General features: G+C 37.9%; 1 protein-coding gene across 6 annotated transcripts in view; it reads left to right on the forward strand.

Annotated features, from left to right (window-relative positions):
- The window catches only part of C14H18orf54 (chromosome 14 C18orf54 homolog), a 39,214-nt gene that overhangs the window by 20,538 nt on the left and 1,552 nt on the right, over positions 1 to 17,124 (forward strand). For 3 of the 6 annotated variants that reach the window (XM_068563287.1, XM_068563290.1, XM_068563293.1), the window contains one exon: positions 1,173 to 4,580. The exons of 1 other annotated variant lie outside the window; for it this stretch is intronic. In XM_068563287.1, the coding sequence (XP_068419388.1) occupies positions 1,173 to 1,245 (73 nt within the window). In that variant the 3' untranslated portion in view covers positions 1,246 to 4,580. Of the gene's footprint in view, positions 1 to 1,172; positions 4,581 to 8,821; positions 8,935 to 13,034; positions 13,095 to 17,124 lie in introns of those variants that run through there. 2 more of the 6 variants (XM_068563289.1, XM_068563291.1) reach the window with 2 other exon arrangements.

Genomic DNA, 17,124 nt, shown 5'->3' on the forward strand with positions numbered 1-17,124 from the left:
TTATCTTCTTCCTCATAAATATGTCTGTAGGAAGAAAATAATTCTTTAAGTAGAGAGATATTACTATAGGATGTAGAAATAATAAACTCTAATTTTACCTCTGATTGCTTAGTAACTCTGGGTGAGTTATTGTCATTTAGTTAATGAAGATGACAATCTCAGAAATTAACAGAAGCTGCCAAAAGGATGGCAGAATTCAGATTCTTAATACATTTGAGTAAAAGTGTCTAAGAAATAGAGTACAGGGAAATAGACGTAATACAGTAATTAACACTACTAATTTCCTCCATCTCCTTATCCTTGGTAAAGTGGAAGATGTATTTTATTTAATATACATCAGTTGAACCTGTGTTGGAGACTGTAGAATAAGGTGTTGTAGTCACCACCTTTCAGTAACTTCTCACTAATTTCTCACCTTAGAGATTACTGGTATATTATTTCTGTTTTTCTTGGTCTCTTATTTATCAGAGATCTGAAATATGGTTGATTAACTGATATTTTCTGAGTGATCCTCAAGGATCTGAAGGGTGAGGGAAAGCTGGAAGAATACTTTTAGAGGAAGACTGGAAACTTAAGGGCTCCTATCTTCTTGGTTTGTCTGAGGGCTGATTGAGAAAAACCAGGTTGTTGGTATAATACTACATTATTCAGTGTAATTGTCATTTGTTTTCCCCCATGCTCAATAAAAATGAGTTTTCCTCAATTGTAACTGATTCTTTAGTGCTATTTCAATTTAGCTGCCTTGAATGTACATGTTAAAAATGAATTATGTCCTTTATTTCTTAAATGTTATACACAGTATATCAGAAGGTATCATTTCATTCTGCAAAGTACTTGAAAAAGATGCTTTAAGTGTGACACAAATGATACCTATTATTGTTTCTTATTAGGCTACTTGGCACACTTTCAAAAAAAAAACCCTTAAATGTCAAACATATAATTTTTTAAAGTAAGTGTTTATAGAATTTTAGATGAATTATTTTAACCCTCAGTTATTCAGATTGCAAGGTTTTGTAAAGAAAAATTTTCAGTTTTGATACTAAAACTATTCCATAAACTTATCTCTCATACTAATTTTGAAGTTAAGAAACAATGTAGTCACCATTTCTTTTTGCATTACCTATTCACTCCTTAATATTGGTTTATAACGTGTTTTATACTTTTTAATGAAGGGCTTTGCACCATTTATCTCGCCTGAGAGACCTGGTTGATGATTCCAGTGGGAAACAGTCACCGAAAATGTGAAGAGGAAAATAAAAGTCTAACCAATAAATAGTCACCACAGAACAAAAATGTATTTTTTTTCCTATTGCTTAAACTGACAAAGTAATTAGAAGCCATATATTATTCTGTGATTGGTTCAAGTATTATATATTTTTTAAAAACCAGACTTGAAAATGTCCATAGATTTTTGTGGCCTAGCCTCATTTTGTGCCAAACTACCAGGAGGTGAACTAGAAGGACCCACACCGTATGTCCTAGTCTGACTTTGGTCTTCAGGCTGTCAGATGTCTAATATTCGAAGATGGATGATTTCCATTCTTGAAGCTTACATGGACTTAACCTTCTTCAGCATCCTCATCATTTTATCATCTGATTCTGGATCATTAAGAAGCTTTTCCTGGTTTCTATCCAAAATCTCTTAAATAGACTCTTTTATAAAGTTAGCATCCACTTAAGGAGCTTGAGGAATGTCAAAATTGTTATGGTGTATCTTATCCATAGGGAAGTATGTTACTTTCAAGTTTCATAAAGCAAACATTTAAGAATATGTTATATTTGTAAATAACATTAATTGATGCAGTGCTAAAAGGATGTTTTATATTGTGAATTCCAGGAAAACCTCATTTAATTAATGCTTTGATTCTATGTAAGATAATCTTGACGGTACTTGACAGTTTATAAAATATTTTGGGGGGTGGATATTTGAGATTTTAATATTTTGATATTATTTCCCAGATTTAAGTTTTGAGGTTAGCTCAAACTAGTAAAAACTATATCAGTGGCCAGTTGCTTTATGAAATTTGATAACTAAACTTAAGTGAATATGGAAAATCAGAAAGTAACTGTATTTTAAAGCTATTTTGTAAGTGCTGAACTTTCTTTAAAGCAAACTTTCTTTAGGGTTTGTCACGAGCTAGGACTGCTCTATAATTTTGCAACTTCTACCAAGTGAGCGTCTAATAAGCAGGAAGCATCTTTACCAACAAAATGAAGAAATAATTCATAAGACATGGCGAAGCATATTAAAAAAGCCTGATGAAATTAGAGAATAGGTATGTATACAAATAGTACAAATTAACACTACCCAAACTGGAGCGTTTTTGCTAATAAGTAGCTTCACTGTCAAATAGGAATTTCTAAGTACATTGGGTCAAAGAATTTTCCCCCCCAATTTAAAGCACTATCTAAGACCTTTGTTATAGAACTTACATGCCAAAGACTGTGGAGTCAATCCTGTCTTTTTTTCCTTGCCTAGTGCGTCAGTCACTGTACTATTCTTTTTGCCCAGTTTGAGAGTCACTTGCTAATAAGTTTGTTTTGTTTACTCTGTGGAGGTGTTTTTGCCACAGACATCTATTTCTGATTATGGTCTTCTGCTTCACGGCAGATAGTTTGCATACAATCAAACAAGACATTACTTTGATGATTGAAATGTGGTTGGCCGTTAAAAGTGCAGATAGATTTTAAGTGGATGAACATAGATCTGAGCGGAGCATGTTCCAGCGAAATCCAGTATTCAACGACTTCTAAAGGCAGAGCAAAGATATCAGATAATTACATATTATATGTTGATCAGATGTAATATGTTTAGTATACCTAGAAAGCATCTCCAAAGGGATTATTATGCTGTGTTGACTCTGAGTAGCACTGATTTGGTTAGTGCTCCCATTTGCAAGAACATATATCCAGTACTAAATAAGATAAGCCTGTTCTAAAATTTTGTTATAACTAGTATTTTAAGAAACTTGATTATACTTACCCTTTTGTATTAAATATGGAAGTTTAAGTTTTTTAGCAAAAAAGAGAACTTTATCTAAATGATTAATTCTAACCTTTCAAAAAAATATATAGGAGATTCAAACAAGAAAAAAAATGTAAATGATAAATGTTCAATAAATTCTTTAAGGAATTGATTTAGTTAATTGTTAAATATTTCAGTATTTTTTATTTTGAGATTTCCAGAGGAAAAAAAGGAGACCAACCGTATTGAGACTGCTGAGTTGGGAATTTAAAGCAGATGAGAACAATTAGATTTTAAAAATAGAATTGTGAATATAAAGTTTTATCAACCTTTTTCTCTCTTTTAGGTATATTGAAAAATATTAAATAGAAAAAGTGATAAAATTTTAATAAGACATTTCAGATCTTTAATTGAGCATGAAAAAATTTAACCTAATTCCAAAAATTATTTGAGATCAAGGGATAAAAGTGTGATGCATATGTGAAGACTTGAAACTCAACTGTATTTTCTTTATTATCAGTAAGAACTCTCAGTTTTTTCTGGGACAATTCATTTCAGCTTCATAGAGATTTCTGACCAAACTGAGGAACTCTGTCTTCTTGGGTTTGTTTGGGTTATATGTCTCTCTAGTTATGTTATTTCTTGTTGAAATTTATAAATGTGGATTTTGGGGGTTATTATTTTGTATTTAATGTTTGGGATAATGTCTTGTTAAATCATATGCAGTTATACCAAAATGTTGCCTGAAGATAAATCATGACAAGATTTCTTTTTTCCCCCTTTGTTTTGAATATGTGGAATCACCCATACCTTTGAATTTGTTTCCTTTTTTCCTGTCCCACCTTTCACTGTGTCTCAAAACCTCTTTGTTTGAAGTGCTCTCAAGAAGTAAACTTGACAATAGGCAAGTAGCATGAAAGGGAACAAAATTCATCAGTGGCTAAGATCATTTTCCTTTTTTGAACAAAAAAAATTAGTTTTTTACCTTCCCAGTTAATTCTACATTGTCCTTACCAGTAGACCAGACATGTCTGTGTAACAACTTTTTTTTACAATGTAGCAAGTTCGTTACATTAACCGAGACTAGTCCATTTGCCTCCTAATATTTATTTCACCCTTAACCATTCTTCCCCTCATTTTCAGTTCATACATCCAAAGACATCCTGACTAGTGTTTACAAGATACTGTTGTACACACCACCACTGTAATCTTACTGATTTATTTCAGCAAGTTTGCTGCAGCTAAATTGCTTTACTCAGATTCTCCCAGACTTTCTATGTATATTCTCACCTTTATGCATGTTATTTCCCATACTTGAAATACTCAGTTTTCTTTCATTCTGGTTATTTAAAGCTTACTCTGCCATTTCTTTAAAGCTCTGACAGAGTTTATACTTACTTTTCCAAACATTCTCACCTTCCAAACTCTGGTAGGTTGGCTCTCCATTTTCCTTCCCCATCGCTCATTTAGCTGTTATATTTCTTGTTTATGTTTTTGATATTCCTCTTGTAGCAAATTTGTATCCCTAGGGGAGAAAATGTCTCAAAAAATATTAGATGATTGATTTTGTTTTGTCTCCTTGATAGTGTCTCTTACATAATGATGTATAACCAGAAACATGTAAATTTAAAGTGTTAATTGATAATTCTAAGCCTGATTTCCTATATAAGGTTGTAAGCTCAAGATAGGAGAAACACGTCTTTTATTTATGTGATGTCCTGCAAATTCTTTTTAAAATGAGGTAAATTAAACCTATTATGGAAGAGATTTCTTTTTTGATATAGCAGTTTATCAAATAAGATTAACATTTTTGTATTTTGGATGACTTGGCTATAAGCTTTCTAACCTCTTGAGCCCTCAAAACTTTAAGATTTTTGAGTTTTTATATATTCTGCACTTCATCAGGTACATGAGCTATTTTACAGATCTAGGACTAAGTCTAGGGAAACTTTCAGTGGCTGGTTTTCGTTGTGTTGCTTCTTTGAGCCTGGCTTGATGGGAAACTTATCAGTCTGGGTCCAATCTAGAAACAGAAACCACACAGTGATTGTAAACAAGAGAAGCTTAATATAAAAAAAAGTTTTAAACTGGTCAGACTCCCAGGAGTTCAGCATTTGCAGCAGCTGAAGAAGTGGTGTTTCCCTGGACCTGGCTGCCTCCCTCTCTCCCGGGTTCCACAGGGGGGAAAAAAGTTTTAAATTGTGACAAAAGAGATAAGATACAAGAGAGCTCTATATGGTACCCCAGAGATAAGGGAGAGTACTCAAGGAAGGACAACCTTATAAGAAGGAGCTAAGATTTGGGTTCAGAGCTTGTTGAAGGGGTACCTGCAGTCCACTTGATGGCGCAGTTTACTGGTTTGCCCAGACCAGAGTTGGTTTTCAGTTACTAGGCAAGCAGGAAGCCATTCTCCCAGGTTCAGGGAAGCTGCAGGTGGTGTCTGGGTGTGGGCCTGGAGAGGGAGTGAGGATTCTTTCTGCGTGCTGGACAGTGCTGGCTGGACACCTGGGGCGTAAGGGGTTTGTATTGGGAAAGTTGAAGGAAGGTGATCACCAGCCTGGGCCAGGTCTGTGAGGTCGCCAAGGAGAGCCATACATTCTGGGACTGTGACTGGGGCAGAGAACTACCTGGTGTCTTTATACCCACCTTGTTTACTGATGGTGGAGCTGCCAGAAAGCAGCAGGTGAGCCCCGTCAGGGTGAATTTGGAGCTGGGAGACTATAAATTGATGACTGGCGTGGAAACTCGTCAGGTTCTAGAAAGGTTTTGGTGGGAGAAAACATCATAAGGGAAATAAATGCTTCACCTGTCCAACTCTGACCTCCCTGTTTTGCAATATACTATGTAGCCTGTCCAAACCAAGAACCTGGAATAAAGGTAAAATAGCAAAAATGTCAGGTCATTTGGAAAACAGGCCCAGTAAGAAACCTTGGGCCAATATTTTCAAAATCGAATGAATCTGATAATTTTGTAAAAGAGAACGGATCTGAACTAGAAATCTGGGACTATTATAAATATTCTGGAATTATATGAATGAAGATCAGAATATCAGAGGAGTAGATTGCATTCCTTCAATTGTTTTTCATCAAGGTGCCACGTAACTTTTGAGTGTTTTTGAGCGTTTCCTGCAATTGGAATGCTTTGTTTTGTAGTATATTGCTTCAATTAAGCCATGATTTTTTTCTGTGTCTTCCACATATTACTCTTAATTTTGCCTTTCAAGACAATCGCACATGCACGGTTTGGTCTTCCTAATATTGAAACCAAAAATAATGCTACTTCCATCTTTCAGGCTGTTTCTAGTTTCTAAATTATTTTTTTGGACAAAGTTTTATGTTCATTATTGTCTCACCTTTTTTTGAATGCTGTCTAGCTTTCCCTGTGTTGTTTAAATGTCTATATTGTACAAATGATCTAGAGCCCTACTTAACAGCAAAACTCTAGAGTATGCACTTTATTTTTCATAGTGATACATGATTGGCATGTATTAGTTTCAGGTGTACAACATAATGATTCGATATTTGATATTTGTATATAAGTCTAGTTAACATCCATCCACTGTATTTTTTCTTTTTTTAAACATCTTTTTTATTTATTTATTTATTTATTTATTTATTTATTTATTTATTTATTTATTTATTTATGGCTCTGTTGGGTCTTCGTTTCTGTGCAAGGGCTTTCTCTAGTTGCGGCAAGCGGGGGCCACTCTTCATCGCGATGCGCGGCGATGCGCGGGCCTCTCATTATCGCGGCCTCTCTTGTTGCGGAGCACAGGCTCCAGACACGCAGGCTCAGTAATTGTGGCTCATGGGCCTAGTTGCTCCGCGGCATGTGGGATCTTCCCAGACCAGGGCTCGAACCCGTGTCCCCTGCATTGGCAGGCAGATTCTCAACCACTGCACCACCAGGGAAGCCCTGTATTTTTTCTTACTGCCACCCATAGCTAATTTTTTTCCAGCTTTGTTGAGGTATAATTGACAAAATTGTAGGATATTTAAAGTGTATGTCATGATGATTTGATATACACACATTGTGAAAAGATTCCTCCATCTTGTTAATACATTCATCACCTCATATTTACCTCTCTTTTTTTTGGTGAGTTGTTTTCATTTTTTAAGAAATGTGGCATCAGATGTCCAAGATGCATAGAGTAGATGCATAAAGGATCTACATATTGTTCTTTGATAATTTATTATTCCATTCAGCATTCATTTATTTTGCTCTGCGTGGCAGTGGAAGGAGGAGAGAGGAGTGTAAGGGTGGGAGAGATGATGACAAAGTATGGCTATCATGAGGAACTCGATGGAAATATATAAATGGATACAGTTACACTACCCCAGGTAAGTATTGTTTCAGAGAAACGAAGATGGAGCAACTGCTATGAAGGCACAGGCGATGGAGCAGCCAAGTGGCCGGAAGAATCAGGAATGAGTTCGCTCAGGAGGGAATGCTTGAGCTGATCTCCAAAATGAACAAATTTGCTGTCAAAGAAATTGGATGAAAGGGTGTTTGCTCTAGGCAGAGAGTAAGACGTTCAAAGACTTGAGTCATTAAAAAGGTCTGATACAAAATTACTGACTTGGAAGGGTATGTTGTGTGTTGTAGTGGAAGAAACCAGTGCTTTAATATCGGGCAGATTTGTTTTATGATTCCACCATTTATTAGCTCTTTGTTGTAAACAAGCTCCTTGATCTTGCCTGAGGCTTTATTTAAATTTTCCCTTCCATTTGTAGTAGGTACTTGGCAGTTTTGTTTCAAGAATTAAATGGTAATGCCTCACACGTGTGATTTCAGTAAACACTAGCTGCTAATAATGGTAATACACCTAGGTGGGGGGAGGTGCTAGGAATAAGACAGAAGGCTGAATTTATCCTTGTGGTTCCCCATTCTACTCTGTACATTGTAGCAAGAATTATCCTTGAAAAACGTGTCTGATGATGTTGTACCTCTTCAAACTTTCCCGTGGCTTCCCATCTCGGAGTAATTGTGAAGTTCCTACCCTAGCCTAAAAAACCCAATAAGGTGTGCCAACACCTCTCCCTTCACCCCTGCAAGGCCGAGACCTTTCCTGTCACCCCATTTGCTCTCTGATTCAGCCACATTGGTCTTGCTGTTATCAAGTAACTACAAACATGCCTCTGCCTCCAAGCCTTTGCAGTGTTTCCTCCCATCTGGTCAGACTTTGCACAAACACCCCATGATTCCCTCCCTCACTTCAGCTGTCTGCTCAAATGCCACTTTACCAGACAGGCCTACCCTGACCCCTCCCCGCCCAGGCCCCATGCTGGTCTGCTTTTCCCCTTTACATCCTACCTTATTTTTCTTCACTGAGTGTTGAGGGCAGGAGCTTTGCATTATTCACTGTTTACCCCTCAACAACTAGAATAGTGCCTAGGGGTAATTAAAAGTGCTACATAAATAGTTCTTCTCTGAATGAATGAGGCTGAGAAAGTGGTTTGGGGGGCCATCTGAGGATGGCCCCCCAAGAATTTTGGATTTCATTCTGTAGGCAGAAGGAATGGGACCAGTGGTTTTGCTGCAGCTTCAAGTGAATGTTAATCTTTGCTACTGTTGCCGTTAGTCCCTCCATTGATTTGTGGCCGCAGTCAACTTGAACTTCTTTCCAAATACCATTTTCCTTCTTTCCAGTAGTTAGTCTTTAAAGCCTGATACCGTGACATAAATGCATTACATTAGTGATTTCTTCAGGAAATAAAGCTAGAAAGTAGGCCTTATTTAGTTTTTGTTCAGAAATACAGTTTTACTGAGGTTCCTATGATATTGTAAAATAAGTCCCTAGAATATAGGTTTTATTTTTTTTATAATAATATTTAGACAGCTATTTATTTGTCTTAGTTTGCAGTACTAGATGTTATTTGATTTACTGAATGATTTATGTTGGCCTTTGGACATGAGTATAAGAAGACAACAGAAAGAAGCACAAAGAAGTCTCTTGGAGTGGAATTCAGAAGCCCTGATGACAGGAGCCCTGGAAGGACCTCAGATCATTTCGGTCTTCATTTTTTTTTTTTTTTTTTTGGACCTGGGGGAAATATGAAAAATTTTGTTCAGAAAGAGATTTACTTATTATTCCCAGTTAAAGCAGAATCAATATTCTATTAAAAACGAACAAAGTTTTGCAAACGTTTCCCAACTTTCTGCTGTAGTTCTCATTCTTTGTGTTTTTCTGAGTCAGATTTCGTACAAGGATTTAAAATTTAAGTGTCAGATTTTCCCCCCTTGTTAGTTGGGGTGCCTTGGGCAAGTTACAGCTGTAAGATTCAATTTATAAAGCAGAGCCAATTGGGCTGCCTCACACACTTGTAAGGATTAAGTGAGATAATGCCTGTAAAGTGTTTGCCTAGCACAGTGCCTCACCATAGAAAGTGCCCAGTGTTAGCTGTTATTGATAAACACAATTATGTCAGCACTTGTTTTCAGAGTTTCAGCTAGTTATAATTGTTGCCATTTAGCTGCCTGTGTGTGGATATTTTGTAGAAATAGATGCTGGTCAGTGTTAGTAAGGACTGTTTAAAATTTTTCCCGCTAGAGGGCACTATTTTGGCAGCAACAAGATAAATTGTGTGGTTGGCCTGCTACCCATTTATCTGGCTTTGCGCTCAGCCCCTGGCATTCATTCACCAGTTACAACTCTTGAAAACTGTGCTGGAATATGTTAAGAAATGCTCTTATCTCCCTCTCCCCACACCAAGGTATAACTATTTTGAGGAGAAAGAAACATCTCTCTCCATTCTGTAGACCAGATACATTCTTTAGACTGTAAGCATTATGATTAGGATCCCAATTCTCTTCTTCCTCTTCAGGATGCTTCAGCCCAGGGTTCCTGTTAGACCACTGATGTCCTTTGTGCTCCTTCTCTCCTAGTTACCGTCCCCACACTCACATAATGGAAGGGTGTTTGAGCCTAGGCACATGCTTTTGCCGTTGTAAAGTGGTGGCCCTTGAAAGAATACTTCGCTTTGGGTCTTCAGCAAGGTATAGGCTTGACATCATGAGTTGGGAGTGGAGGTTCAAGGGAGGTACACTTGTTACTTATCCTTTAGACCTCTTCACCGTACATATGATTAAAGCAAGTTTAGCTGGTAGACTAAGCCAGTGGCCATAGCCTCCCCAACACTCTCACTTCAAGTTGGAGAAAAGAGAAGGTGTGAGGTGGGGAACGAGTAAAAACAGAAAGGGACAACGAGGTGAAACACGAACTTTGATAGCATCACTGTATTGAACTAACAGACCCTGCTTCGGTTAGTTTTTTCATGGATTAGTAGAAGTTTCAGATTCCTAGCTGGTGACCATGCCTACAAAGTAACTTTACAGGAGATGTTATAACATCCGTATCCTGGTTTGCATGTGACTTGTTTCCTGTGTACAGTAGAATGTGAAATTTGAGGGGCTCAGTTTCCATGTCAGGTCTCTACTTAGCCATGGTCACAAAGAGGAGCCCCCAAATATGAAAGGATGAGGAAGGTATAGAGGTGAGGGATGAGGAGTAGAGGGGAGGATCTGCCAGGATGACTGCAAGGCTAGGCATTCTCTATTGTCTGGTAGGGATAGAAGGGGGACTCCCCTCTGAGTCATCTTTGTAGAGTTCTGAATTGTAAAGCTAGGAGCTGATGTCTCTATCCCAGTTCTAGGATCTAGAAATGTCTAGATTTTATAGCATGGAGTTTTTATAGCATTCTCTATGACCCCATAGTCTCAGGTTCAAGTGGAAAAGTCCAAACTCTTAGCATTACCTGTGTAGCAGAGGCCTTTCTGGCTGTTGGAAGGCCTCACTTGGCAAGAATGACACAAATGAGGGCTTTGGTTCAGTACTTTGAACAGTACCTTGTCCAAGAACCACATATTCTGGGCTTTTCTGGTGGCGCAGTGGTTAAGAATCCGCCTGCCAATGCAGGGGACACAGGTTCGAGCCCTGGTCTGGGAAGATCCTGCATGCCGCGGAGCAACGAAGCCCGTGCGCCACAACTACTGAGCCTGCGCTCTAGAGCCCGCAAGCCACAACTACTGAGCCCGTGCGCCACAACTACTGAAGCCCGTGCCCCTAGAGCCCGTGCTCCGCAACAAGAGAAGCCACTGCAATGAGAAGCCCGTGCACTGCAACAAAGAATAGCCCCCTCTCGCCGCAGCTAGAGAAAGCCTGCATGCAGCAACGAAGACCCAACGCAGCCATAAATAAATAAATAAATAAAATTTTAAAAAGAAAAGAACCACATATTCTGACCTCGAATAAAAAGAGGGCAAGGTAGGAATGCTTTTAATGTTGGCAGAGTTGAGATAAGGGGTGAAATTAGAGATGACTAATTTCACTACTGACTTTAAAAGTGAGCAACCAGGGCAGGACAGGAATAAAGACGCAGACATAGAGAATGGACTTGAGGACACGGGGAGGGGGAAGGGTAAGCTAGGACGAAGTGAGAGGGTGGCACTGACATACATACACTACCAAATGTAAAATAGATAGCTAGTGGGAAGCAGCTGCATAGCACAGGGAGATCAGCTCGGTGCTTTGTGACCACCAGAGGGGTGGGATAGGGAGGGTAGGGGGGAGATGCAAGAGGGAGGGGATATGGGGATATAAGTATACATATAGCTGATTCACTTTATTATACAGCAGAAACTAACACAACAATGTAAAGCAATTATACTCCAATAAAGATGTTAAAAAAAAAAGTGAGCAACCATTGGTTGTACAGGAACTAGTTTATAAACAGTCTAGTAGAAGTAGTCATCCTTTTAATAAAGTAGGATCCACCCTACCTGGAAGAGAAGCTAATAAATGATGATTAACTGATTCTTTTTTTATATAATTTAAAAAATTCTTTATTTTTGACTGCGTTGGGTCTTCGTTGCTGTACGCGGGCTTTCTCTAGTTGTGGCGAGAGGGGGCTATTCTTTGTTGCAGTGCACGGGCTTCTCATTGCAGTGGCTTCTCGTTGCGGAGCACAGGCTCTAGGTGTGTGGGCTTCAGTAGTTGTGGTGCACGGCCTCAGTAGTTGTGGCTCGCGGGCTCTAGAGCGCAGGCTCAGTAGTTGTGGAGCACGGGCTTTGTTGCGCCACGGCATGTGGGATCTTCCCAGACCAGGGCTCAAACCCGTGTCCCCTGCGTTGGCAGGGGAATTCTTAACCACTGAGCCACCAGGGAAGCCCGATGACTAACTGATTCTTATCACACACCTTTCTAGATAATCCTAGGTTCTGAATCTGAGAGTGGGAAGAAATTACATCTGTGTTCTAGAGCAGGGATGGGCAAACTATGGCTCATAGTTGGAATTTAGCCTCCCACTGGTTTTCTGTAGAGTCCATAAGCTAAGAATGTTTTTTATGTTTTTAAATGGTTGAAGAAAATTTAAAAGATGAATATTCTATGACACATAAAGAATACAATCTCTATCGACATTACTAGACCAAGCACTCATCACAATATTTCCAACTTGGAGAAAAGCCAATTAGGAAAAAAAAATTTTTTAATCATAACAGCAGAATTTCTTCAAAAATATAAAAAATGAAAATGAGAGTCACAGTAAGTTTAGAATGGCTTAGCCAAATAAGGAAAACTGTTTACTGATAGTGAGTTTATTAAATTCTGCTTAATTGCAACAACTGAAGGAATGTGTCCAGAGAAAATAAACTTGTTTAAGGCTATTAACCTCTTGGGGAGAATAATTGACCGAAGAGTTGATGATATTGGGAGCAACATTAATAGTTAAAAATCAGGGCAAATGATTTCTTTGGTTTTTCTTGGCTCTTGAGTCCAAAAGGTGTTACTGATACTACTAAGTTGTTTTTTTATTCCAAAGGTCAAAGCTGAGTTTGAATTGGCAAAAGAATTACCCTATATGAATAGTCTGCATGTTACAACTAAAAAAGGGAATAGCTCAAAGAATTTGAGAAAAATTAATCAGTAAACATGAAGTGGAATCTACTAAGATGTATTACAACTTACAGTGATAAAAATGTGTGAAGCAGAGAAAAAAGCTTAGTTGTACAAATTTACAAATCTTATGAAAATGTAAGATGTTTATGGCTTATTTGTGGTATTATTCATTAGCAGGCGCTTTGCAGAAAATATTTGAGTCTACCCTGTGTTACTGAGCCAGTAGTGTCAATGGTGAGTTTCATTTGCTCTTGTGGACTTAACCTTTATCAGTTCTGTGAATTTTTATCAGAAATAGAAGCTGAATCTTCTCTCTTGCCCTACCACACATCAGCTTGATGACTCAGCAGTGGTAAAATTTTATTGTGATTTTTTAAAATCTTAGGACCAAAATTGAAATTTTTGTTAATGAGAAGAAAAAGTGTTCCTCTATTATGGAACACTGAATGGCATTGGAAATTAGCTTTTGAGGCAGATAAGTTTCATAATGAATTCAACCTAAAGTTACAAGGCAAAACATCAGCTATATGCAAATTTTATATGTGATAAAGTCATTTTGATGGCAACTAATGTTGCTTGAATCTTAAGTAATGTCAAACACTTGTCATGCTTTCAAGTGTTAAAACAAGAAGCAAGATCTCTACTCCTCCACAAATTTGCAGTAGACTGATTTTAAAGCTACACAAGTTTCAGCAGCATTTTTTGGACCTCCATGCAAGTACAAAGATTTCCAATTTAAAAATCTATTTAATTGTACAATTGAAGGGCTTTTGCCTTGTCTTCAATTGGAGGTGATTAATGTATTTTATTTTTTATTTTAATTTTTTTAAATTAATTAATTATTTATTTTTGGCTGCGTTGGGTCTTCGTTGCTGCACATGGGCTTTCTCTAGATGCGGCAAGCCGGGGCTACTCTTTGTTGCAGTGCGTGGGCTTCTCATTGCGGTGGCTTCTCTTGTTGCAGAGCACGGGCTCTAGGCGCCCGGGCTTCAGGAGTTGTGGCTCGCGGGCTCTGGAGCGCAGGCTCAGCAATTGTGGCACACGGGCTTAGTTGCTCCGTGGCATGTGGGATCTTCCTGGACCAGGGCTCGAACCCATGACCCCTGCATTGGCAGGCGGATTCTTAACCATTGCGCCACCAGGGAAGCCCTGTTATACTTCTTTTGCTAGCTTGATTAATTGTTGAACCTTCTTCCTTCCAGTTATATGTGACTATGTCTCAGTCCTTCCTGATTTGGGTTCAGTATCTGCTTTCCCTGGATTACCCATCTTACTCATTGTTCTCTTCCCTAGTTTACTGCAGTATCTATATAGAAATAATATACCTGTAATTTATAAACATATATCATTTAAATTTTTTTTTATTAATTCAGTTTTCTTTATTATAAGCTGCTATTGAAGTATGTGATGAAATTTTTTTAACACGAGTCTTGCATGAGAGAAATGTGGCAAAAATCTTTGAATATACATTTTATTTAAAAATCTTTTGGAGCCACAAGCAAGATTTGGGTGGAGCCATATGTAGTGTTGCTTATGAATAAAGATATGAGTATGTATACTGTGGAATTCTCAAGGTGGGTATATCAGGATTAGCTGGGTGGTATTTCTTCCTCAACTCCATCACTGGGTTGTGATGAGGGACAACGTGTTGCAAGTGTCAGTGTCTGGAGACAAAAAGAAGTTGACAGCCTCTGTTACATTGTATCTTTTCATCCTTAAATGCTGACCAAGATATCTTCATAGTTACATATATTTCAGAAAACAAAGGTTGTGTGTGACAAGAAATGTTGGGTGTTTCTTTGTTTGTTTCCAAGGGCTAAGTGGGGACTCTGTTGTCAGACCTGTCTGTGTTCGAGGCTCTACCACATGCTAGCTATATGACCCTGGTTTAGTTAACTTCTCTACACTTTGCCTTTCTCATTTGCAAAATGGGGCTAGTGATAGTACCTACATCAGAGGATTGTCATGAGTATTTAATGGGACAGTAAAACGGATCATAAAGGAAGCCTCGATAAACGTTAACTATTACATTATTACTATTGTTATTAGTCACTAGGTATAATGTTTCTATGTTTCTTTTGCTTTGGAGCAATAGAGTGTTGCTCATACTTAACTAACTTAAGATCATTGTTATCTCTCGTGATTTATCTGTTGTCTGCTTCTTGGAGAAGTTACCTATGCCCTTCTAAACAGATATATCACTGATATAAACCATTACAGTCAATATTTGTTGAATGAATGCACATGAGCTGTAACAGAAGTTTTCTGGAGTTGGGCTCAGCTGATTTTGTTGTTCATATCACCACTCAATAGCCTTCTGTTCTAAAATGCTGTTGGATTGGCACTAAAAATTACATATGAAGCACTTATATTGGGGAACAAACAAACAAAAGCTGGAAGGTTGAATATCTTGAATTATTATGTCAATGAAATCTTGAAAACAATGGGAGTGTTGGGAATCCAGCAGTGTTATTTCCCCAAATAATTATATCTCTAATTCAAGTGGGTAGAGCTAGACAGTCCTAAGGGTTATTTAATCTAGCCTTAATTTTATACACATGAGGAAAACTGACTTAGCAAGGTTAAGGAACTTGTCCAAGATCAGATTGTCATGTAGAGCTGCGTGAATAGAATATTTTCATTTTCTTCACAAGTTCAGAGCTCCTTCCCAGCTCTTTCCCTTCTCTGACACTTATTTTAGGAGCCCATACCCACATAACACCTGTGAGTGTTAGAGTTCTTCCTGAGAACATTCTGCAGTGGGTAATGGTGAACTATGGGATCAGTGGGAACATGTATTGAGTCTCTTCCCACAAATGTCTGAAAATTAAATGTATGGCATTGATTTTGAGGTGACAAAATATTTAAAATAAATTAAGTTTTATCTGTGGGACCAGTAAGGGGATTTACTCATCTTGTTACCAGGGTACTATAAAACATAGTTTTTTTCTTGTTTAATTTTCCTTGTGTATTTGTTACTGGTGTGAATCATTACATTGTTGTCTTTGAGGCAACAAGGGTCTATATCTTCTATGATACTGGTAACTGTCTCCAGTGTCTGGTCATCTGAAAGTTGGCAATAGATAAGAAACATTTGCATAATAAGAGTGTTGATCAATCTTGTTACTGGTAGACATTTCAAAGGAAGTAATCAAATAATTGCCAACTTTATCTTATCAGCTTTTTCCACCTGAATCATAGAAGGCAGATAACTTGGAGATGGGGGCGGCTGGGGAAATGTTCTTATTGAAACAAAGAAGCACTGCCTTTTCTTCTGTGCCAGCATGGCATAAAGGAAGAATCCAGCTGGCTCAGGTTTTCTAACAGAAACAATATGCATATATTCTGTTTTCAGCTTAACCTTTCAACCAGTAATTTTAGCACCCACCAAGGGATCTTGCTTGAAGCAATTATTATTATGATAATCTAATGGTGATTTTCTGTTTCTTTCATTAAAAAATATATTTTTGGTGGATATCTGATGAATATCTTACATGGATATTAAGGACTCCTGCCTTCCCACCAGCACTGCCCATTTTGGAGACTAAAGTGACCATGGTTTAAATGATGTTAGATGGTGAAAGGGTGGGTTAGAAGAAGATGAAGGGGTTAAAAGATAAGAAATATATTGGCGGTAGTAGTTAGGTATGGTCTAGATAGGAAGTTCACTGTAATGGCAATAAGAAAACCTGGGTTTTAGTTACAATTCTGTTATCTTAATATAAGCAGGTCTTTTACTCCGATTTTCTAATTTGCAAAATAAGGACAATTCTATAAATGATTCAAGGTAATGGGTGAGGATGTAGTGATTTGACTTACTAGGAGGGGTAATAGGTGGCTTATGAATTCAGATGTCCTTCTACCATATTAAAACAAGGGTGTTATTAAAGTAGTGAGTCTACTTGTGCTTATTAAAAAGGCAAAGGCTGACATTCATTGGGCATTTACTATGTATGGGCACTGTGCTACGTGCTTTACTTATATTAACTAGTTCAGTCCTCTCGCACCTTTATGAGGGCAACATTGTTAGCCTCATTGTAAAGATGAAGAACTTGAGGCACAGAGAGGTTAAATACCTTGCCCCAGGTCACACAGCTAATAAGTGGCAGAATTAGGATTCAAACCTTGGTGGTCTGGCTCTAGAATTTTCACTCTTAATCATACACTACAAACTTCTGCCCTGGTTATAGCCACTGGCAGGACTGATATTCATCTAGTATATACTGATGTGGCCACACCACCTATATTTCCATTGAGTCTTAGA

This window comes from Eschrichtius robustus, chromosome 14, assembly GCF_028021215.1.
Source record: "Eschrichtius robustus isolate mEscRob2 chromosome 14, mEscRob2.pri, whole genome shotgun sequence".
NCBI classification, from domain to species: Eukaryota; Metazoa; Chordata; class Mammalia; order Artiodactyla; family Eschrichtiidae; genus Eschrichtius; species Eschrichtius robustus.